The following is a 25,336-nucleotide window of genomic DNA, read 5'->3' as shown; positions in this document are numbered from 1 at the left end:
ATCCATCAGCACCTCTCCACAAACAGGTCTCTGCCCTGGTGCAGGCTCAGGGGGTGCCCATGAGGGTCACAGCCCAGGCCAGCACGGCAGGGAAGGAGCCACACCTGCTGTGCAGCCTGTGAAAGGCACATGAGGGGGACAACTGTCCCAGGAAGGGAGACAAGGGCTGGGGACTGGGTTTAGACCTCCCACCCCACTACTGTAACCTCCTGTCTGCAACTGTTAAAGAACTCTTAGCTGAATTATTGTTCTGTTTGCTTTTCAAACTAAAAAACACAGAATACATGATGAATTTAAGTATAGGATGGAAAATAAGCCAAGAGATTGATCAAATCAAAGCTTATCCTTTCCTCCCCTGCCTCCCTTATGCCTTCAGAGCACTAAGGAAATAATACAGGAACAGTCAGGATGAAGCATTTCCATGCAAATACAAATATGAACTCTCTTCACTGGCATTTTCAGAAAATATTCCTTCTTGCTCATTCAACTTCAAAGAAAGTGCTAAACTCTTCAATTTATAATAGTAGAAACGTTTCAGTATCCCCAGAGAGTGAACATACTTTGCCTTTGCCTTGTTTTTGGTTTTTTCCTTCAATATCCTCAAAGTCTGTATCTGAAGAGAAGTGTGTTTCAGACTCCCTGCAAGGATAAAAAGACAAACCATTCACACATTTCATCAGAAACATTCTTAAATATATTACATAAAATCACAGTATGCTCTCAGTCTAGTAAGTCAATACCAAAGGTGGTGAACTGGATTCTTTTGGTCTGCTTAAAATAATCACTTTACTTCTCTAACCAAAAGTGTAATCTGTACCTAATTCTAAATCCTGGAAACTCAAATGTCAGTTTCTTAAAAATTGTGGGAAGACAAAAGGCTTAGTAAAATTATGTCAAGAACACCAAGGAACTGATGCCTGAGGGAAGCCATTAATTTGGCTTTAACTAAAGCATTTGGAATGACATATTTTACATATTAAGTGACTCACTCCAGTTAAGGGCAAATATTTCAACTACTTGATTTAAAATAAAGGTTTTTTTTAATTTTTTTAAATCTGATTTAAGTTACTGTTGAATTAATACTCAATTAAAATTTTTAAATGGTTTTACCAACTTCTCAATAGAAAATAAAAATATAACACCATGCTTTATTATGTTTCCTTGTTTGCAAGAGAAAGTAAACCATAGCACAAAAAAGACACAATACTTTTACAAACAAACCAACAAATTTTTAAAACACTTACTGAAGGAGAGTAAAATCAGTTGGTATTTCTGGAGCTGCTATCATTTCTTTATCATCTTCTGGAACACCACTGTATTAGAAAGATATTCAAAAAGCAGTCTGAAGTGCAAGCTTACTTTTCTTTCTTCCTTTGTAGCAGACAACTTCTGGAATGAAATAAATCAAAAAATACAGTGAAAATTATTCCACATATGGAAGGATAAAGAGTTGGAAACACAGAAAATATAAACCATACTATCCTCTGTTTCCAACCAAGCTTTTCCCTGCTTTAAAGATTTTGAGTCCTCTCATGATCCTACTAACATAGTGACTCCACAAAAGGTAAAAGCATTGCAGAAAAATAATATAGAAATACTGTAAAAAAACTCAACCAAACAAAATGTAACAATAAAAAAAAACCAACTCAAAAACCCCAAACAAACAAACAAAAAAATCACCAACCACCCCACATTTCCTGATTAGGATGAGCAAACTGGAATAGTTTTCATTAACACCTCTAAGCAGCAGAGCCCAGAACTGACCACACTAGGGTAATTCTAGTTCTAGTTGACCAAACCAAAACCAGACTTGATGTTGAACTTGAAGCACAATATGTGTATACTTCAAGATATTATATATAGCAACTTTACATCTCCAACTTGCCAACTTCCATGTAATCTTCCATAAATACAATGTCTTACAACAAGTTCTTATAACCAGCTGCTTCAGAACTCCATGTCTTCCAGAGCTGATAAACCAGACTTACAACAGGTTTAACATTTGAAGCATTTGACAAGACTCTTAGGAGTATCAAGGAAGATAACACTATCCACATAGTATAAAGGAAAACAGTGGAAACACAATTGTATTAGCAAGAAAACTAAAGACTGTGAAATACTTGCTTTAAACTTCATTATACTACTGTTCATTATAATAAATTTAGTTTTTTCTCTTATTTTTCCTATCATCAATGAGGGGAAAAAATTTCCCTGGATACTTCAAGTTTCAGCCATCCGCTAAGGTTTCTGTGTCACTTTGCTCCCCAGGCTAACTTTTACACAGAGAAATTAAGGAATTATGATGTTCAGGAATTTTAAAAACAGAATACCAAGGAGAAAAACCTTCAGAGTCAGTCTGCTGACTCTGCAGCTTTCTGGAGTGATTAGGTATTTGAGGGAAAGATTTCATTTTGGCATGCTAAGCACATGTTGCTCAAAGCCTGGTAGCTCTGCTCCAGAGACTGCATTTCAACTGAGCGTGTGGCAGAGGCTGGACAGGTTTTCTCCTGCAAGTGCTTATTCTGAATGCTAGGGGCCACTGTAGCTTCCAGATTTAGAGAAATGAGAGAAACCATAAACTCTGAACTTATTAAGTTCTCTTTCTTCACATTTCACGTAATTACATTAAAGTAGAGAACCACAGTGGAAATAAATAGTGGCAAAGGCAGGGAGATTCAAGATGATCAATCTCAAGACAGGCTGCAAACACAAAAGCATCTTCCATCCAAAACACAGCAGAAGGTAAAAAGCTCCAAGAAAAACCATGCTGCAGAATGGCAGCCCCCTCTGCCACTGCACTGCTCCCTTCTCTAAAGGCACCACACGGGCACATGACCAATGCACTCCACTCACCCTCCCTGTGGCAACCCCTGCCCAGCCACTCACCATTGCAGGCTCTGCCCATGCAGTATCACCCAATCAAAGTCCCCACTAAAATGGGCAAAACACAACTCAAGTACTTTCCCCTGAGATTTTCAAGTTAAACTGGTTCAATAGCAGATTTCCAGAGTCAAGGCACTGGAAACACAAGACTGCACAGCCTCCAGCAGGGGAGGGAAGGGTAAAATTCCCTTCTTTGGTGGCAAGGTGATATTATACCATCCAGGCCATCTGTGAAATGCCCTGCTCAGAAGCCAACATATCGAAAAGCTTTACACTTTGGAATTGTTTTGTGCACTTTGTATTTATTTATCTCTTAATATTTACTTTTATTTCAATCAGCAACTCGAACTTGGGAAAAGGACAAACTTTAATGACTTGGTCATCAGGCTTGGCACCTGCTCAGCTGTACAGGGAGGGGGAACAGAAAATAGAAAAATGAAGAAGATAAACATCTACACAAGTTCTTTTTGAGGAATGCTTGTGATTCAGTCCCAGTGCAAAGCAGAGATGCAAACTTCAAAAACCACCAGTTTCAAGTTCAACCTGTCTATCAATGTCCTGGTATTTGATTCTTCCTAGTTTACATTTTTCAATGTTAAGAGGCAAGACATCTACTAAAGCAACAATCATACTCCTTACAAGCAATTTGGCTCCTTATATGAAACCCAAACATTCCATCCTACAAAATTTTGCAAAAATCTCAGTAAATTCTTAGAATCACAGAAATTAAAGAAAAAAAACCAAAAACTATGAAAAAGAATGGGCAAATTACTAGAGTACTTGTTCTCTACATCAAACAAGCCAAATAAATCAGTAACAAAAGCTGTCTGCCATTTACACCAACTTGAACTTCTTGTCAGAACTGTTCATCTTAGTACAGACCACAAAACATGAGAGAAAATGCAGCATTTGTCAGAATCACCTCCTGGAACAGAACAGACATATCAAGTTCAGCCTGATGCTGAAGCATTAACTACTAAGATTCATATTTTTTGTTTTTCTTGAAAGTAGAACAAACTTAGCCCTCATGAGTGCAACTAGATACTGGTACTCTGGAAAACAGAAGCTAGAGATGAACACCTGGCAATGGTGCACAAAGAAAGAGTGTAACAGATCTCAGGCGTGAAGCTTAAATTCCAGCAATGACCAAAACCCCCTTGCATTTGTCCTGCTAAAGAATCATCTTCCAAGATTAATACACATATCCAGAAAGCTCAGCCAGCAGGGTCAACCCATTCCAGTCCGCCCCCTCTGGCAGTGGCCAAGAGAAGCTGCCCAAGGAAGAACACTGTTTTCTTTAGAGCAAAGTTTCCCTGAATGCCTTCCTGGCATCCAGAAATAATCTATGGGTTTTGCTGGCCAGAGAGGTTGTCCCTATACTTCACAACACCTTATTTTTTTCCATTAGTATTTCCAAATAGTTTTTGAACTCAATACTCAATGGAGGATCTTCCATCCAAGAACTCCCACAGCCAAATTCCATACTACAAAACGCCATATTCTTTGCCTTGAATTTATTACTTTCCAACTTTATGTCATGTTCTCTTGTTCTGGTATGGGAGAAGTGACACTGGTCATTCCCCAAGATCCTTCATCCCATTAAACACCTTCTGGGAATTCAAGACTACTGCCAGCCATGTCTTCATGCCCACACTGGATGACTCATTCAAAGCATGTGGTTCAGGAAGTCAATACAGAAGGATGCTTATATGAATGATTTTCCTACCAAAACTTTTTAAATACATCAAGTTCATATATCACAGTGAAATTCTTGCAGATGTCATTCCAAACGGTGCAAGTTTACATTTTCTATTAAATGAGTTCTAATAAATTGTTTTAAGAACTCTAGGAAGTTAACTCTAAACTAAACTATATCATAAAAATCAGCTCTTGAGTTTCTTTTTTGGCATGTTCACAGAATTCCAACCTTAATTTTCCCAAGCAGATACTGAAATCTCTCAAGCCTGTGAAAACTTTAAAAGGCATTCAACTTTGTGAAATCATAATTAAATTATTAACTATAAAAAGAAAATGTATCCTGCTGAAGGATCACAAGGTGGAGCTCTAGCCTAAAGCGAACTGAAGAAACTCCAAAAGACAGGTCATCCAGAGGTTGACCTAGTTATTTCTCTGCAATAAACTTTATAACAGACTGCTAAAATTGTGACAATATTGTAGCACATTTCCTTTAGATTTGTATTTAGATTGTTATGACACCAGAGGATTTCTTCAACATTTTTAAATAAAGGCACATACATGTTTGAGTCCAATGACTCTTACAAAGACAAAAATGCATACAGCTACTGTTGTGTGACTAATCTCAGTATTTGGCTTTCAAAACAACAAGAAGGATTTCAAAAAACATTCTAAGAGCAGAAATAATGCATCCCTTTATTGTACCTTGCTATTTAAAACTTTGCTAACAAAACATTACTGAACTAAAAAAACCTACTGGAACAACAGGAGCAGTCCAGCAACAGTAATCATACATAATGCTTCCAACTAGAAATGCAGGAGGGGCTCCTACTTAAAAGAATTTGACTGTTAAAGGCAAGAGGCAAGCACGAAACACTATCAAGACTCCAAAAGCATATTCATTCAAAAACAGATTTAAACCTTAAAGGCTATTTATCCCTATTACATTAATATTTAGGTATGGCTGTGATTAACTCAAATACACTGGTCAAATGTTGACTCTGCCAAAAGTGGACAGCATTCACCAGCACAACTCACACAATAACACATCTGCTGTCATCAGCAGTTGCTGAGGGCTACCTGTCCTCCCACAATTCCTGTTACATGCACAGATCTATTAATGCAATTCAGTGAGCAGCATTTGCTCTAAGAATATACCTAATTATATGTGTATACACACATACACTATAAACAATCCCAAAAACAGCCCCAAATGTCTGTGCTTTGTACACTTGTGTAAATGCAGTAACTCCAGGGTTATTGATCAAGCTCACTGTGAGGTTTCAGGTAGATGGGTTTTGGTTGGGGAGGATTCTCTACACAGGCTGTTTATTTTGGTTGCTGTTGGATCCTTGGCACCTGGAAGTTTTATAATGCAAATCAGTAAGACAGTTATCATTTTGTTGGGAAGGCAAAGATGCAAATTTCAAAAAATGGCTAGATGGCCAGGACAAAGATTTGGGTAAGGCAGAATAGGCTGTTCAGAGATGTATTGATTTTTTCCTCTGTAATTCAATTAATCACCTGCAAAATCAAGGACCTCACTTAATTCAGAAAATTACAACTTCTCAAACTATGATGCTGAAGAGTAAGGCTGAAGTTCATCTCTGAATTATTTACCTATCCATGAATGAGAGATGCTGATGATTCAGGACCAATTATGCAACAGCAACAGTTACAATGCTAGTCAGATAAAATTTAAATAAAGGATCAGAAATATGTCCAGTATTTTCCCTCAACTATTTTAGAAGAGAAAAAGAGCATCAACTACATTATACCTCTCACTCCTTTCTCTGATAAACTAGAATGTGCCTAACCTTTTGTTTGATTAAAAAGTGTTAGTTATTCAGGAAAAAAAAAGACAAATCTGCTTCTTCATATTCCTTTTGCTTCTATTTCTGTAAGTGGACTTGTAAGCAAGATTTTGAGCAAGTGCATGACATTCTCTACAGACCTCAAAGAGTGTGTTATTTCTACTAATAGTACACAGCCCAGTATTTCAGCTGCCAACAAGCTTTGAAGCAATTTGAGTAAAATAAAGAATACGTACTTCAGGTGTAATTCTGTAATGTAACTGCACTTTAATATTAGTTATAACCATATCAGCAGTTTTGATCATATTAAGATAGTGCAATCAAGAGTAAACAAAACAATAATGCAATGAATACCTTTATCTGTGTGGTTATTTCTATGCTGTTTACTTAACAAATAAGACTTGCAATTCCTTTACAGAAAGACCTGAACTAGAGACCATCAATCTACAATTGTTCCTTGCTTACCAAGAGAGACATGGTCAATATACACAGCACCAATCCACTGTGCCAAAGCCACTGAACAGTTAACATGCCAACAAAGAACCTAAATTACTGAATTCACACAGCTCTTATCTTTTCAGTCTCTTTCGTCTCATTTTTTTCCCTAAACTTCCAGCTGTTACACCCCCTCCACACCACTTGGGACATACAACCCTCCATCTTTCAAAAAATTTTTAAAAGCCATGTTATGATGATTGTTGATTTTATGCCATCACTACAATTTTTTCCCCTGGCCTGCTCTTTATTAATTTTTTATAACATTTGCTCTTTAGTTCATACAACAAGTCTGCTGAATAAGTGGGGAAGAGCCATCTCAGAACATGCCTTTCCAACACTGTGGGCTGTTACTGCAAGCAGTAGGTTTTCCTTTCCTCTCTCTAAACACACAGGAAAGTTTCTGCTCATTCTGGCACTCAGGCAAACCAGCAGCAAAAAAATTATAAAACCAAAACCATTTCCTTCCCCCATGATTAGTCCTCCATTGGATCAACCAACTGCATCAACTCCTCCTGCAGCCACACAAGTCACTGGATGCACCATGGGCAGCTGAACTCTACCTTCCCAACAAAGGCAATGAGGAGCTTTGCCAGCTTTGTCAGAGCATCCCAGCAGCAGCAGAGCTCTGCTGTGACACAGGAGCTCCTACACCAACATGGCAAACTGCAGGCCCTGCATGGCTCCTGCCAGGATTCCCACCCTTCTCTCGGGAGGAGCCACTGCCAAGCCTGCAGTTCTGTGGGGCTGAGCAGGCCCCAATTGCCCACCTCACACACCTGTCAGGGGAGGAGCAGCCCTGCAGAGCAGCACCTGCCTGGGACACTCACACACACACACAGCACCTGCCTGGGACACTCACACACTCACAGCACCTGCCTGGGACACTCACACACACAGCACCTGCCCGGGACACTCACACACACACAGCACCCACCTGGGACACTCACACACACACAGCACCCACCTGGGACACTCACACACACACACACAGCACCTGCCTGGGACACTCACACACACAGCACCCACCTGGGACACTCACACACACACAGCACCTGCCTGGGACACTCACACACTCACAGCACCTGCCTGGGACACTCACACACACAGCACCTGCCCGGGACACTCACACACACACAGCACCCACCTGGGACACTCACACACACACAGCACCCACCTGGGACACTCACACACACACACACACAGCACCTGCCTGGGACACTCACACACACAGCACCCACCTGGGACACTCACACACACACACACAGCACCTGCCTGGGACACTCACACACACACAGCACCTGCCTGGGACACTCACACACACAGCACCTGCCTGGGACACTCACACACACACACAGCACCTGCCTGGGACACTCACACACACAGCACCTGCCTGGGACACTCACACACACACACAGCACCTGCCTGGGACACTCACACACACACACACAGCACCCACCTGGGACACTCACACACACACAGCACCCACCTGGGACACTCACACACACACACAGCACCTGCCTGGGACACTCACACACTCACAGCACCTGCCTGGGACACTCACACACACACAGCACCCGCCTGGGACACTCACACACACACACACAGCACCCACCTGGGACACTCACACACACACACACAGCACCCACCTGGGACACTCACACACACACAGCACCCACCTGGGACACTCACACACACACACACAGCACCTGCCTGGGACACTCACACACACACACACAGCACCTGCCTGGGACACTCACACACACACACAGCACCCACCTGGGACACTCACACACACAGCACCCGCCTGGGACACTCACACACACACACAGCACCTGCCTGGGACACTCACACACACACACAGCACCCACCTGGGACACTCACACACACACACACAGCACCTGCCTGGGACACTCACACACACAGCACCTGCCTGGGACACTCACACACACACACAGCACCTGCCTGGGACACTCACACACACACACAGCACCTGCCTGGGACACTCACACACACAGCACCTGCCTGGGACACTCACACACACACACAGCACCTGCCTGGGACACTCACAGCACTGTGACAGCACCTTCTGGTTGGGTTCATCAGGCACCTGCCCAGTCCCAGCCATCTCCTCAAAGCTCCTCCCTACTTTTCCACAAGCATTTCCCCCATTTTCATTATCCAGCAGACAGCACAGTACCTACAGAGCCATCCCCCTCTCACCACCCCTCAGCCAGAAGGTGGCTGAGAGCATCTCAGGACCCCCAGAACCTGAGAGCCAGCCAGGAAACAGCCAAGAACACGAAACACAGACCCCCAGAGGCAATGCACACACTGGTCAACACAAAGCAAAATTTGTTTTCACAGTTCAAAGCTATGAAAGCAAAATCTTAAGCAGGCTTTATTGAGGGGGAGAAGGAAGAATGAAAGAAAAAATAAATTTAAATGGCATATGAAGGAAGTCAGGCTAAAATTCAAAGTGAAAGTTGAGACTTTACATCAATTTTAGAGGCTTGAAAAGTGAATAATATACAAGGACCTTTGTACTTATTTGACCTAATAAGTCTGCCATTCTCAACTACACCACCAAATAATTCTCCTCTCATTGGAAGTACTTTTTGATTTTTGCTAGTTTTATTAAATATGTGGAACAACTATTACAGAAGGAAAAGAGCCTGCTACAGTGAGTGCTTCACAGTCATAGGATTGCTCATTAAAGTACCATTAATAACATCCATATCTTTAATGAAGTTAAATGCTATTTTGAAATATAAGCACACTGTTACTGCTTGAGTCCTATGAGGTTTTTATAGTGGCAACTAGTAATTCACACTGTCCAGTAAAATGTGGCTGTAAAACACTCAATACTTGCATTACAATATCTGAAAGATTATTGAACTGTACAGTAAATGCCACTATTATGCTTATTAAAAGGGAAAATACCTGTGTTATTCTCTAATGATCCTGCCCAACAATATTCCCAAGCTTTGTTAAAACACACCTGAAATTCCCATATATCTTTTAAATGGTTTGAGTTTGGATGTCTTAAAAAAGGCAAAGGTAAGATAACAAAAGTAGAAGTTACACCTCATTGTGTTTGTCACATCTTTCCTTGCCAAAGAAGAGATTGCTTCCAGATGTTCTAGCCTGACTGTGTGGAAAATTAGGCTCTTAGGAAGAATAAAAGCCAAGTCAGATAACAACCAAGACTTGAAAAAAAAAAATGGGGGAAAGAAGTGGGGGAGAAAGCCACACATGCCTGCTTAAGTCAAAAAATGAGTAGTGGTTCATTTATGATATACAAGGCAAGCACACCCTCCAGCTGCCTAAATGCCATAAATTTCCAAGCTAAACTACAGAATACAACAATATGCCTCTTCACTTACTGATTTTTCAAAAATGTACTTTGCACATCCCCTCAAAATCTTTGCTCTTGTAAAAGCTAGGGATGAAGACATGCACAGTCCACAGCAAGCAGGTAAGCTGCTCCACAGCAAATCCTTGAGCAGAATTAGCATTGTTCAAATGTACAACCAACAGCAAGGAATTACTTCAGTGCACAGGGTGGAAGCAGGGTTTTCCTACTGACAAGGCATCCACCATCTAGCAAATTCTGGTTTTTGTTCTGCCACTGATCAGCGTGAACCTGCAAGTTGCCTCACTTAGTGGAGCCCCACTGCTTTCCCTCCTACCATATAGATTTTCCTCTTTAAAAAGTCCAGGGGTTTGTGCCCAAAACTTTGGGCATTTTTAAGAACAACTGTGTTTGATTACAAATTCTGGAGGAGGGACTATACAAGAGCACACTGCAACAGCTTCAGCTGCTATTCTAAGATACAATCAGTATTAGATGGCTGAAATAAGGGAAAACCCTATAAAATAAAACTACTGAAGAGTGGGAAGTAAAATCTCTCAAGCAGATCTCCCAGTCAGCTGGTATCAGCCCAGGTCACAGCACACTTGGGACAGTCCTTCGCAGAGCCCCCTGCACTCTCCCCTGCAGGTTGATCCCAAGCCCTCCAAGATCAGAAGGCAAACAGAGACCAACTCTGTTCTACATTTGGTCAGCTCAGATTCACCAGTTTATTAGCTGAAGCTTCACACCACTCAAAATGTTTGAACTGGCTCCAGACAGTAACTAAAAGATACTAAAATCACCACAGAAATAAATAAAAAAGAATACAGACACAAGCCAAGTGGTGTTAGTCTTACCTGGACCTTTAATTCTAAAAAAAAAACCAACAAATTAAAAAATGGTGGGGAGGATAATTCATTCACTATAATACTGTTCTGCCCAACCAGCCCAGCATTTTTTCCTACCAGGCCTGGGGTACAGCAAGGCCATCAGTGCCCAGGGTGCCCCAGGCCACCTGCAGGGCCATGGCTGCTCTGCACCCAGCACTGGGCGCTCACCCACCCACCCCATCCATCACCCACAGTCTCACAGCAGCACTGGAGAACTAACTCAGAGGGCAGCTCCAAAGACTGCCATTACCTTGCTTCCCATGTCCATCCTTCCCTGGCCCAAATGAAAATCTATACCACCAAAAAGGAAAACGAGTATTTAAGGAAAAAAAATTAAAAATATTGTGTCACATCCAAACCAAGCAATCGGAAGCTAAAACCTAAGCCTTTCATAAGTGGATTGTGGATCAAACTAAATAATCATCCTTACAAAATAAAATTCAAGCAAACTACACACGTATGCAAGAGTTGGCTTTGCCTCTAAAACAGAAGAAATAAAGATGAAAACCTTGTTATCGTTCATTAAAAACTTATCTCAGCAACTCTGCCAACCTCAGAACATCTGTGCTCCATACATCCTCAGTCATAGCTCAAACATTTTTAATACCCAACATTTTGTTCTTGTTCTCCCTCATAACATTTGGGCTAAAAGCCCAATTGGTTTGTTCAGAGATCTGCAGTACTGAATACCAATTTTATACAAAACAGTAGCTGTGATGTGCACAGCTTTCCCCCATACAATTTAGAGAACTGAATATAAGCACAATAAAAAATTTTCATAGTCAGTAATTAATTAATAATTCATTAATTAATTACTGGACAAAAAATACATATTATCACCACTAAGTCTAAACACGACTCTCTCCTTTCCAATTATTCATTCTAAAACAGAGTCCTCTTAAATTAATTTTGTGGGAGAGATGAATGGCACTGAAACCTCATGTATGGAGACCTAGAGTTCACTACTGACATTCACTGAACATCCAGAGGAAAGCAGCCTGGCCACTTGCATGTGTCTCAAAAACACTGCAAAAATACTGGCATTTCAAATCTGTAATTGCTTACTTGGGGCAGGTAAAAAATTAAGCCAGCTGGGAGTGCTCGAACAAACCAGGCCTGTTTTATGGAAGCTAACATGAAAAAGAGTATCAAACCCAGGTTTTTTGGAGACCAATCTCATTTTTCTGAGTAGGCTGACAAATATTGAGCAAGTCTTAATGTGTGTAAAGTATTCTGAGGAACAGGGTAGTGAAATTTGTCCTTTTGAAGTTATCTTCCATTCTAAGTGCCTCTATTACTGTGCAGGACTATCCTTTACACAGAAGCATCCATTCTACACAGACCTAAAATATACAAGTAGAGCTAGCTAAATCAATCAAAATTAAACCTTTGGTTTCTTCATTTAATCTTAGAAGAAAAAAAAAAATCCAAAGCTGTACCCCTACATGTTTGCTTTCAAGTAAATTCCTGATGTAAATAAAGCTAGTAGCTCCCTCCTCTTTCAAAAGATAGTTATACCCTACAGCTAAATTTATATTATGTTGAAAATTCACTGATGACATTATGCAAGTACCACAATTTGTAGTAAATATTTTATTTGAGCCATGTTCAATACAATGAAAATATTAAAACTACAACTATCAGACTTACCAACTCAGCAACACAGCAGAAGCTGTTGAGATAAGGTACTTGCTTTCAGCCTTTTTCCTGTATTTTCTTTAAAAAAAAAAAAGGAGCAGTAGTGCCAGATGTCTCTTAAACAAGCTACATGTGCTATGATTTCTCCCCCTTCCCCCACTCCAAGAGAGGCATTCTGGAGCAGGGTGTACCCTACAGCACCGGTGAGCTGAATTCCTGGAGGTGCCTGAAACCTGCAGCATTTCTGCAGCACCTGGAGGCACCAATCCCCTCACCTCCAGCACATGGAACAAGGCTTGCATGCTAAATATTGCCTTCTTTTTTTCTTCCTTCCAGCTGAGACAAAAATGCCATTTTGGGCATAAGGAAAGAAATCCAATGATTGTTTTTAGCCAGTGTCACACACAAAAAGAACATCTTTTTTTAGCCATCATAGTTTACCAGCTCCTTCACCATAGGGCACACCAAAAACCATTTCTGCCTGCTAAATGTTAGTTGGTATGTACAAAAGATAGAATAAGGTTACACTGCAGTGTTGACTGAATTTACATCAGCTACAGCTTAGTTTGTACAGCAGTTTCATAATCATGATTTTGTGTGGCAAATTCAGACACAGTTACTGCTGACCAACCTTTCCTAGGATGCTTAACGGGACGCTTTTGGGGAGGGGAGGAGCTTGGGGGGAGGGAAGGAGCTTGATGGGGTGGAACTTTACCAGACTGGTAATTATCATTACATTGAAGAAAAAAAAAAACACACAAAAAGCCCTCCAAAAAACACCACCAACCCAACTCAAAAAAACCTAAAGAAACCATTTCATATGCTCTGGCATACAGTCAGATCTATTAATGGCAACTCATCTGCAGTGACAATTAAAGCTAATATTATGAACTTGCAAACAGAGAAGACTGAAGAGCTGACAAATCCCATCCTGATGGGAGGGTATGGGAGGTAACCTCTGACAGAGGGATGGAAAAGTCAACTGCCACAGAGAAAGTCACCAGAGGACAACTAACAAATCTACAGTTGTCTAACTGTATGGAAAGATACTTTATTCACCATAGTTTCTGCTTTTAATTTGTTATTTGAACTGTGTCATCTTCTTGTGGTTTTCAGTTTATGATAATATTTGCCTTATCAGTTTGCAATTACCTCTAATTATTAGAACAAGAATGGCCAGAATGCAAGTGCTCAATCTCTCACCAAGTCTTCCCCAACAATTGCTGCAGTTTTGCAATTATCTGCATTCCTACTCCTAGCATAGATTTCTCTGTTTTGTACCAAACACCTGCCCTCCACCTCCCCACACTCAAATCAGAAACAGGTAACTGAGCAACTGAGAACACAACATACTGTTACATGTTGAGTTTTTCAATTCTCATTCTCTGACATTTCTCAGTAAATTAAAATTTCAAGTATTTTGAACAGGTGGACAGAAGAGGGATTATTTAAAATAGGCAACACCTCTTGCAGAGTGCTTTGATCTTTCTACTCCACTTTATGTTGTGCACTGATGCAATGCTGAAATAAGTCAATACATATTCTCTAAACATATATTTAATTTTCTGAAACAGAATTTCAATCTTGTTGAATCTCTCCTATTAAGTTATTTAGTTCTCCTAGATACCTACTCAAGAGCAGTGTTTCTTTGACTTAATTAGTTACCATCAATTATATAATTATTTATTACTCCTGTGTTGAACTCAGCAGGCTCTGCTCTTACTCATGTCTAACAGATTTGGTTCTCCAATTACTTCTACCAGAAATCTGTGATCACCACTCAGGATTGTTACATCAAATCATAACACCTAATGGCAAATAACTTTCTAACTAGGTTAAGATTCTGCAAAATCATTTACTACTTACAACAAGTTCACAGCTCCTGAAACCATGATTTGCTTACAAAAGAAAACTTAATTACATGCAGTTTGTTATCACAGGGTTGGGCTATACATTATGGGAAAAGGGAAGATATTTAAAATTAGGTAACTAGATTAGGATTCATGCATGTTTAAGTACCTCTATAAAGAAAACAACCTAGTATGCTTCAGTATCATCAAATAGCAAATTTTTTTCAAGTCATCATTTTAATGCCCCAGGCACCAATTTCAAAAACACTGTATGAACAATGAGCTTGTTCTACTACTACACCACAGTAATCTCTTTACATTACTAATGCAAACTGCCAACTCTGTGTTCTTACTCAAAAAGTCACTTGCTGTTTAGAACTGCTGTGGCAATAAATCAGCAGTATAGGATTCTCATGCTGTTGTACCACTAATCAGGATTACAAGTGTAATATCTTGTTTCAACAGAAATGGAATTCAACACGGGCATTCCACTGAAGTTAGTATCACCTGACAAAGTAGCTACACATAATGCTGAGTTACAGTAACACAATGCTCCAAATAAAGTGTATTTACCATCTTTCCTTTAGGTTGCCCACATTAACTAAATGTAACCACTTTTAATGTTTCAGAGTATGGTTTAATTGCTCACCTCACATATATTAAAAAACTCTCATTGTTTTGGTCAGGACCTATTACACAAGTGTCAAAACATTGGTTACTGGTCAAACACCTGCTCTGGAGAAGTAATTGCACAAACCTTATTGAAACACACTTAGCAGCTATGTCTGGGAAGACTCAACTGTCAATACCCAAAAGTTACATCTTTCCAAGATTTTTCTTGTCCCTATTTCAGCACCATTGACCATTGCCTTCATTTGGACATACCATTAAGAAGAGTTTACATATATAAATCATATTCTGTTTGCAGTAAGTTTACTATCCCCACAACACACGGGCCAGGAGCCATTGATGCATACACCTGGATCCTCTGTGATTCCATGACCTTGAAAAGGCAAGACTAATATTCCATGCAGAGGATGCTTTCTTGGCATCTGACTGCCTTGGTCTTGAAACAGTATAAAACAATTTCCAGCAGAAGTTAAGAAGAGGTAACATCATTCAATCTAATTGTCAGACAAGAACATTTTTATCCGAGCGTAAATCAGGTCTGGCGGTTGTTCAGCTTGACCTCCACTTACTATAATCTTGCCCTAGGGTATGAAAATCCTAGATCATTAAATGCTACAAATTTAGTCTTGCAAGCAACCTAAAGTGAACCTACAATCAGAGCCACAGTTTTCAATCTCTGTTAAGTGTTGCAGACAATAGTGATAATGGATAACACGATGTTAAATTGAGCTTTTCTTTGGCAGATTTTAAGTCTGGGGGTTTTTTGTAAGTTTTTTTTTTAAGAAACAACTACTATCTCCATCCTTAGTATATTATTTTTATTTCAGGGTGGTTCTGAGATTAAGGGAAAGTGACTACCTTTAAATTCAAAGAAAAACAACGTACTGTTTTTTAAAATTTAGATATAGAGATTTCAGCTGGAAGTTTTTGGACTTTTTCTGAGAAAAGATGGGTTAAGACAAAGCTGCCCACTTCTTTCAGTTATGAGAAACATTTTTAAATGCCAGCTTTCCTACAATTCTCTAGACAGTCAACAGACATTTTAGGAACTGCTACCAATTCATTACTGTGAAACAGATGCCTGCCAAAAAAATTAATTACAGAACATAAATTTTATTACTATGTGAATTAACTTAAGACTTGGTATGCTAAGTGCAAAACTATCCCAGAACTGCAGATGCTGGTATAATACACAGTACACTAAGAAAACAAGGCAGAAGGAGAAAACCACCAGAAAGGTAAGTAAGCACTTTTGCAGCTGATCATAGCAAGAGAGACCTGCCAGGCCACAAAGCAGTGAAATTCCTCTTGTGCAAGTCTGAGCTGCAGGGAAGGAACAAAGGTAAGAACAGAGCCCAGCACAGAGGGAGCCAGGCAGCAGCACCGAACCTCTCCAAAGGTCACAGAAGATGGATGATGGCCCCAAACAAGCAGCAATTAGCTCCTCCTGAACCTCACTTACTGGTAAGGAAAGGTCTAAGGACACAGCTGGAGTAGTTGAAAGACTAAAGCATGAGAATGGGAAAGTCACAGCTGTTCAACGGCAAAAGAAAATCACAGCACATAAACACCATCTGAGAAATGAAAAAAAGCTTTGCAAGACCCAGAGATATCATTCAATTTACAGAAATCTCCATAGGTCTCCAAGGCAATTAACTCCAATTAACATCCATGTATGTTAATAAAAACAAGACAGCATAGCAAGTGTTAAAATGTAGATATCGAATATTAGTACTGAATTTACACACAGTAAACACACCACCAGTGACAAGCTCTAAATAAGCCTTTTCACTCTTGTAGCAATACCTAAAAATAGCATTCCATCAAAATTGTTGTTCACACAGCTTTCTCACAAACAAATGCATAAAACTCTTAACACCTAGGACATAATTAAGCAAATAATTCTGGCATTTTATGACTACAAAAAATCCAATCCACGAAGGATACCTTACCCTTTTAGTCCTCAGGACTCTCTGTACCATACACAAATACACATCTCTTCCTTCCAAGCAAATAAATTGTATAATGATTACAGACTACCAGGATACATTTTGCAGCAAGGAAAAGTTAATCATTCTTTACATTACAGAATTTCTGTACTTAATTCTGTATTACAGCCCAACCTGGATATACACATTTTAGAATGGCAATCACAGTCCCCTAAAGCCCCCCAAAAGAACATTCAATGGAGAAAATTAAAGTTGTTTCAATTGATATGTTAAGCACTGCATAGTATAAATTGAGAATTTTAATGATATCAACAACCTGGCTTTCCCAAGAATTAATACCCTTAATTTAAATAGAAGGAAAAAATCAATTTGCAGAGAAAAAGCCAATTGTCCAACACTATTTCCAGAAGCAGACACGAAAATATTTTCATGTCCTCCGATAAATGAAGAAAACAAAGAGCTCATCAAGCAATTCACTTTACATCATCAAGCCTTTCACTTCACATCTAAGTTACAACCTTGGAGCAACACATGCAGCAATTTCCAGCTCAAGGAATCTCCAAGTACTTGCTGGACTGCAATATCCACAACCCTCCAGCACTGGCATAAAATTTTGCTCTTAAATGTTTCCCCTTGACCAAAACAATGTTCTTGTTCACAATTGCAGCTAATATTTGCAGGGGAGAGCAGACAAAGAAAAGCCTGGCTGCCTATTTAAACCACATCTCTCACCAATTAACACATCAGGGTACATGCACCATGACAATTCCCTACTCTTAAACTAAAAGATAAACTGATAAAATATCAGTTAAATATCAGATAAGATAAAATATTTACCATTCCCCAAATCTACATTAAAATAACACACTAAATAAATCTTGTTTATTATTACCAAATAAATTACATGATTTAAAACATGTGTGTCTCCCACACAATAGTGTAATGTAAACTAAGTATGACCATATGGGGTGCTGAAACAAACAAAATCAGACAAAAAAAATTTTAACTGTCCAGGTAAAATACCATTTGATGTTTTCTATATCACACAGTCTCTAAGGTGCAATGACATACTACTTCTCAGCAGTTCTCATATAGACAACATGATGGCAAAACCTAAACATTTTTATGTGATTTTTTTGCTTTTCTGGAGCACACAAGGCTAACAGGGGGTCAGGGGGGAGAAACAATATAAAGCGTCCACAGATTAACTGGTGACTAGAAAAAAAGAACTTTTACCTTCCTCAGGAAATGAAGAAAATGCATTTTGTATAAAAATTCATTTTGTGAAAATCTATCAGCATATCTGTCAGCAAAACTAAGAAGTACACAGAACTCATACTGGAACAATGAATACAGGAGAAACATCACATAGAGAAAGTCCACAAAAACTAAACAGACCGGAGAGAGATCTTTAATGATGAACAACAGCAAAAAAAATCCGAGATGAGAAGGGAAACATTTTGTAGTGACCATGTTTAAATATTCAGCCCTAATGGCTGATAATCATATTCTGTAAGCAGCAGGATCAGAGGTGTGAGGCTGCAAATGCAGTAAATCCCCAAGGAAAGAATATGTCTTCAAGATGTTCTCTTGAAGCTGCTTGTGGCTGATTGAAGCAGCATCAGTAACAGGGATGCACACCCAGGCAGCAATGCCCCCCTCTGCCAGGGAGAGAACAAAGAGTGAACACACACATGACCTGGGTACCCTCTCTGCTAAAAGCCACAATATCAAACCAGCACCACTGCAGTATTCCAGACCTTCAGACACAGTAAAGGAGGGGATACACAAACATTTTGTCATGAGTGGAGAGAACTTACTACTAAAAATCTTTGTTGAGCCACAATTGGCAAAATTCTCCTCTTTCACAGGAAATATCGATACCCAAGTATTTTTAATACAGACAGAATTACTCATGAAGATTAGTATTTCAAGAAAAATTGATACAATTATAATTCATTATTTTTCAGTCATGTGAAACAAACCTCTCACAAACTTTTATAAGTGACACCAGACACAGATTATCTGTGCTCCAATGAAACAGTTCAAACCCAGAAAAAAAAAATTAACAGAAAAAGCCCAAATAAAACTATAAACCTGGAACAAAAAGTGTTCATCTTTCTAATCTTCCCTCAGCCATTTTATAGTAGACATTTTTTTTGCTATGGCTGCTTCAGTGCTGACTGTATTTTCATGTGAGGAGCAAGAAAAAAAGACATTGTAACAGATGACATCTAGTTCTTCAAAACCTTCTTGAACATTAGCATATAGACAGCACTCACACTTGCATGCCTGTTTATCCATCCTTGCAGCACAGACTCCTTTATGATCTCTTACTGATAAGGAGAAAATCAAGAACCAGGCATTCTCACAAAAATGTAAAGTCTCATTTTAACCTGTGACAACTGCTATGAACTCCTGGAAGGCTTCTGCAATTCCCCAATTAAAAATCCTACAATTGTAAGGAATATGGGCAGTCCAATTACAAACCCAGGCAGTAACAGGCAGTAACTCATCAGCTGATTCACTGGTGGCTCTAATGCCACAAGGAGAATGATGTTCAGTGAAATCCACTTGGAGAAAGTGTATAAATTCAAAAATATTGTCCCCCATAATATTTGCAAAGACAATGTAACCATTATCTTTTTAAAAGGCAGCTTTTTAACTATATTAGCTTAGTCCTTAAAACAGGCTGTTAACCTAACAGTTACCCTGCAGACAAGGCAATCTTCTATTGCTCCTTGAAAAAGCCAAAAGATTGACACAAATGTTCTCCATAAATGCTGTAAAACAAGATTTTTTTTTTAATTTAAGGCACAAAATTGTGAAAAATACTATGGAATCTTCTAGTGGCTACCTCCTGAATCTCACAGGCTTTATTCAGTGATGAGAAAAAGCACTAAGCACCCTATGCATGCATTTTTTTTTTCCTCCACAGCTGGACACCAGTGCAGTATAAATGCTACTGGCAAGAAACTGGAGGATTTTTAAGCAGGATATGAGTTTTTCAAGGGATCTTTAAGCAAGGTATATTGTACAAAGTTAAACATGGTTGGCCAAAGCACAAGGAGCTGCATGACTCTCCACTATGGTCAGTCTAGTTGAGGGTTTTAGGCTACCCCAAAGTTAAACAACTGAAATGTTATAGCTCACCTCAGTTTCAAGCTTCCATCACTAAAATCTTATAAAGGAAAGAGCAAGACCACCAAAGCTCACACCTTGCTTTTCAATTCTTCCCTTAGCTTTGCCAGAGCTGCAGTGCCCACCTGGCTCAGCCCTAACAAACCCCACTTCCCTCAAGAGCTCAGCAATCCACCTGCCTGCCTGTTCATTTGTGGCTCCAACAATCACTTTTCTAAGCTTGGGTTTTCACAGCCCAGTTTATGTAGCACACATTATTACACACCCAAGTTAGATTAAAAGCAAAATGCACTTAAAAAAAAAAAAAGGAGAATGTTATGACCTGAAAATTTCTTACAAACATTTATTAATGAGTACAACCCTGCACTTCTCACTGCAAAGTAATGAATAATTTCAACTAAAGCTGTTGCTTTGAAAGTGTTTGCTTTTCACCCTCTCCATCAATATATACAAGAACAAAACAAAATTTAAGTTCAAGGACTGCTTTATGAACTTGAATTCATGACTAACAAGATTGTGGGCCTTCACAGTCTTACAGGTAGGCTTATCTACAGAAGCCTAAAATGTTTTCTTTAAAAAAAATTTAAATCCTTTGTAACACTGCACAGGAAACTGCACATCTAGCTAAAGAATTATGAGTGACCAAATCAGGGAAAATACTTTATTTCTCCCTTCCCAGCCTTTTGCCCTAACTGGTATTGAGTGATCAAGTCTACTTCCAGAGCAATGAACAGGTCCCTGAAGCCCCAGGGTGCCCCTTACACTTCCTCTGGTTTAGCAGATGTTTTTAAAAGTCCTGGTAGAGTTTCTTATGCCTTGTCAGTGGCAGTGCTTGATGTGCACCCATTAGCCCACATCTCCATTACTGACAACTCCCCCCTTCCTACTTGTTACTCCAAAGACCATTTACCTCACGAGATGAATTAGCAAACATCAATGCAAGAAAAAAAAATTAATGCAATTAAATAGGGCAGCACTACCATGTCTTGCAGAGAATTCCAGAAGACAGAGGAGTTAGCAGTGTTAAATGACAGATGCTAATCATAAATCTAAATATCTGGGGGCAGGAATGAGAGAGCAGGAGGAAAAAATTTAAATGGTATTGTTAAAGAACTACTTCAGGAAAGTAACTGCTACCAAATTATGATCAGAAGATTAATATTCTGCCATTATGAAATGGACTGTATTTACCTACCATATATTTCAGTATTTATTAAGTAAAATTAGTATTCTTTAAGTAAAATTAAGCTTTTCTGTAGTATCTTTTGTCATTATTTTAATTAAGCTCTCAATGAAGAGCAGTTTAGTAGTCCAGTAATACTTCACAGTTATGAGGAAGTTCAACAATAACACAACTAATGAATTTCATCTGTACCCCACGATGCAATACAAGGAGATAATGCACACAACAGGTATGCCCATCTCTAATGTCAACATACACAGTCCCCAAGCAACAGCACTCAGGGAACAATAACCCAGCCTGTTCCAAGCTACTGCACTGCATTTCCTGAACAAAAACCATCTCACTCCAAAATTAAGCCACCAAAGAGTCTAAACACAGATTAAATTACGAGACAGCCAAATCTTGCAGCATGACACTTAAATCACACCATCTTTCAGGCTTCTGCATGAACATCTGCCTTCTGTGCCAACAAGTGACAGAAGCACAGCCAGGAGTCCTCTGACAGTGACACCACAAGTGTTTATACCTGGACAAGTACAAACCAGTTCCAGATCACACACTCACAGCACCCTGATGTCCCTAAGACTGAGGCCCACAACTGCAATTCTGCATTAACCAGACCTGCCCTGGACAGAAGATATGTGATCCATCATTAAACCTGCTGGATTACAGATTGATTTTAAAAACAGGAAGAACAGGTCAGCATAGGAAGAACAACTCAGCATCTTCCTAACGTGTAGGTGTGGCATTTTTGATTCACTGACACTTAAGAGTGCTGCCAGGCCTTATGCACAAGAGGTGGGCACTAAATATGATAGTTAATTATTTTATAATTTTTAAAAGTCTGAAGCAATACTAAAAGCAGTATTACAGACAATGGAAACCCTTCCTTTACATAGCACCAGTTGAATTTTGTGCTTTGGGGGAAAGAATGTCAAGAATGCAGAAAGAGAAGACACATACAGCTTCAGAAGTCACTAAAGCATTAAAATACAATAGTATTTTTAAAATAGAAACCTTAACTTATACAGTAGGACCAAGTATCTCCAAAAGTAAACACCTTATTTGTCCAGTAAAACAAATACAGACTAAAACAAACCAAAATAATGTAGTATATGCCCAACTACTTTTTCCTTAAAGACACTGCTTACTGCCATGAGTCTTCATTTTCTTCAATGCTGATTTATCATTATACTATATCATTAAAATAGTCTAAACCAGTGTTTTCTTACCACTTTTGACAGCTCTATTTCTCAGCCATTCATGTTTCTCTTCATATAAACAACCTGTTTTGCTCTCCTTTTGAACTCATTCCATGTATATCCATAGACAGACATTCCTTAGCATCACTTTCTCAAGATTTGAGGATTTAGTAACAACACTGGTGAAAAACATTTTTCAAGTTACTTTTTTTTGCTCGTTGTTTATTACCATAGAAGATAAAAACTTCTGATTCACTATAGGATACTATGTCAGGATGGGACAATTGCAATAATTAGGTTTTGCATGATGCCCACAACAGCAGTGATTTTACAGCAATATGCAGCTTATACTGTTTGATATCTAACTATTAATTCAGCCATTTACAGGTTCCCCAAAACACATGAAGAATCCTCCTCCATCCATTTCATTTGGACTATAATACATTCCCAGATTAGTGGCTCCAGAGAAGCACTTCAATAGAAGTAACACAGATATCCCCATGTATGTAAGACTCATGACCATGTTCTAGGATCTATGAAACAAACCCTTCAACTCTAACTTGTTATGTTTGTCATTGTTAAGTATTTTGTACAGAAGCTACCAAATCGAAAAATTTTAAACCATCATGCCCTCCAGTAGTTAAAAGGTTTTACACCACTATTATTGAACACTGAGAATATAAAACACATTATCCAAAATGCATTCTACAACTTAAGCATTTCCACCATTCCCACTTACCTCCCTATTTCACAATCTTTGCCTTTTCTACACCTTCTCAACTTGCCACTGACCTGCAGAAATGGAAGCTGTTCAACAGTAACAATTTGGCCAAAATCTAGTTATTTCAAATTTTATTCTGTTATTCCTTTCACTTATCAACTAAGTGATTCAACATTTATACCAGTATTTGAAGAGATTGCATTAACTGTCCTCTTTTTTGCTAAATAATGAATGAAACTACAAACAATAACATAGTAGTTTGATAATACAATAAAATAGATGGGTTGCTACTGGAAAAAAGAACTGTCCCACTGCCCCCTTCTTGCACTTACTTCTGGCTATACTTCACAGTCAAGGGCACTTGTCATACTCTTTGTTGAGCAACAATCTATTAATTTCTTTTCAAATTAATTAGCTTTCCAACAGTTTAATAAGCTGAGCTGGCTCAACAAAAGAGTCCTGTGGCTGGTGCAGAACAGCTCTTTTGAAAGTCAGTGAGACACTATGGCAGACAAAATCAACTGTCCAATTCCATCAAAAGCAAACAGAGATGTCTGTTCTGTTCTGGTAGCTACAACTGCTTTAGAAGTTGCCATCCACTGCTCCAAATCCAGCCTACTCTCTCTGGCTATGGCACCATGAGGAATATTGAGCCCAAAACCCAAGGGCCTGTACCAAGTGTTACCTAGCCAGCTATGAAACAGAAAAGCCTGGCCCCACATGCTGTTTTTCCCACAGTAATGAAAATTCTTAACTCACTCTGTTCTGTATGAATAAATTCAGTGTTCTGATAAGCCAACAGTTGATCACCTTTGCCTAAAGCCTACATAAAATGGCAATGAAAGCAGCAGAAATGTGACAGAAATAGGAAATTGTTTAATTCCTGCAGAAAAATGAACCACTAACTCATTTTACCAAGTACAACCTGGACTGGTCTCATCTAGGTTCTCTAATCCATTACTATTACAAAGTTACTTCAACACATGAGATACAACCAGAATCTACAATTTGACCATGCAAAGCCAGGAGCAGCTTTATTCCAACACAGACAGCACTCACCACTGAGTAGTTCAATACTCCAAGAGTATGTAATGAGAACTAGTTCTAATTCCAACTATTTTCTTCATTGATATGTGTAGTTTGTAAAAATAAAGCTATTAAAAATGAAAATTTTCACTAACTTAGGAAATTTCTCTTTGAATTCTCTGTTAAAAGTTTAAGATCAATAAACCCAATCCACCACTTGACTGAGTGTCCCAAGCTGGAGCCCAATGCCATGGCAGTGCCCAGGCCAGCTGTGGTGCACAAAAGGAGCTGGTTTAGCTCAGCACCACACCTGTGCTAAGGACCCTGGCCTCAATACTTCCTCCTATTAATCCACACTGTTTCCAGCATGCAATTCACTGGATAAACCTCTTTCATGTTTAACTCACAAAGCAAAAGCTGGAATGACAAAATCTTAACACTTAAGCCAGAATTGAGGCCATATTTTCAAAGGATGCCTAACATGAAAACGTATCCAATCCAAATGGCAAAACACACATTTATCACTTCATGCAAACTACAGTTGTAAATTACATGAAGAAAACTATTTTATTATCTCTTCAAAATAAAAAGAAGCTGTAGAAAATCCAGCTAACAAACTAAAACAAACTATCTGCAAAACCTGCCACTCAGAAGGGACATTTTTATTAATTACAAATCTGTTTGAAATCCATATGCTGATATTTTATACACTGCTGCAACAAAACAATTCCCTACAACACAGTAGTCATTTAGAGCTGATCAACAGCATCAACAAGAAACAATGTGACAGTAATTTCCAAAGTAAAATATGGAACTCCAATAAAAACATCCCCAGCTGCTTTAGGTTTGGTGCTGCAAGAACCT

The 25,336-nt window shown here is 39.1% G+C and overlaps 1 protein-coding gene across 4 annotated transcripts in view; it reads right to left on the bottom strand.

Moving 5' to 3' along the window:
- Positions 1-25,336, bottom strand: part of STAG2 (STAG2 cohesin complex component) — a 74,094-nt gene that overhangs the window by 35,648 nt on the left and 13,110 nt on the right. For all 4 annotated transcript variants that reach the window (XM_058032528.1, XM_058032531.1, XM_058032530.1 and 1 more), the window contains exons 2-3: positions 1,245-1,389; positions 561-639 (exon numbers count right to left, since the gene is read on the bottom strand). In XM_058032528.1, the coding sequence (XP_057888511.1) occupies positions 561-639; positions 1,245-1,288 (123 nt within the window). In that variant the 5' untranslated portion in view covers positions 1,289-1,389. The remainder of the gene's footprint in view (positions 1-560; positions 640-1,244; positions 1,390-25,336) is intronic.

Source organism: Melospiza georgiana, chromosome 12 (assembly GCF_028018845.1).
Source record: "Melospiza georgiana isolate bMelGeo1 chromosome 12, bMelGeo1.pri, whole genome shotgun sequence".
Classification (NCBI taxonomy): domain Eukaryota; kingdom Metazoa; phylum Chordata; class Aves; order Passeriformes; family Passerellidae; genus Melospiza; species Melospiza georgiana.
This window is presented reverse-complemented; position numbering and strand designations above follow the sequence as displayed.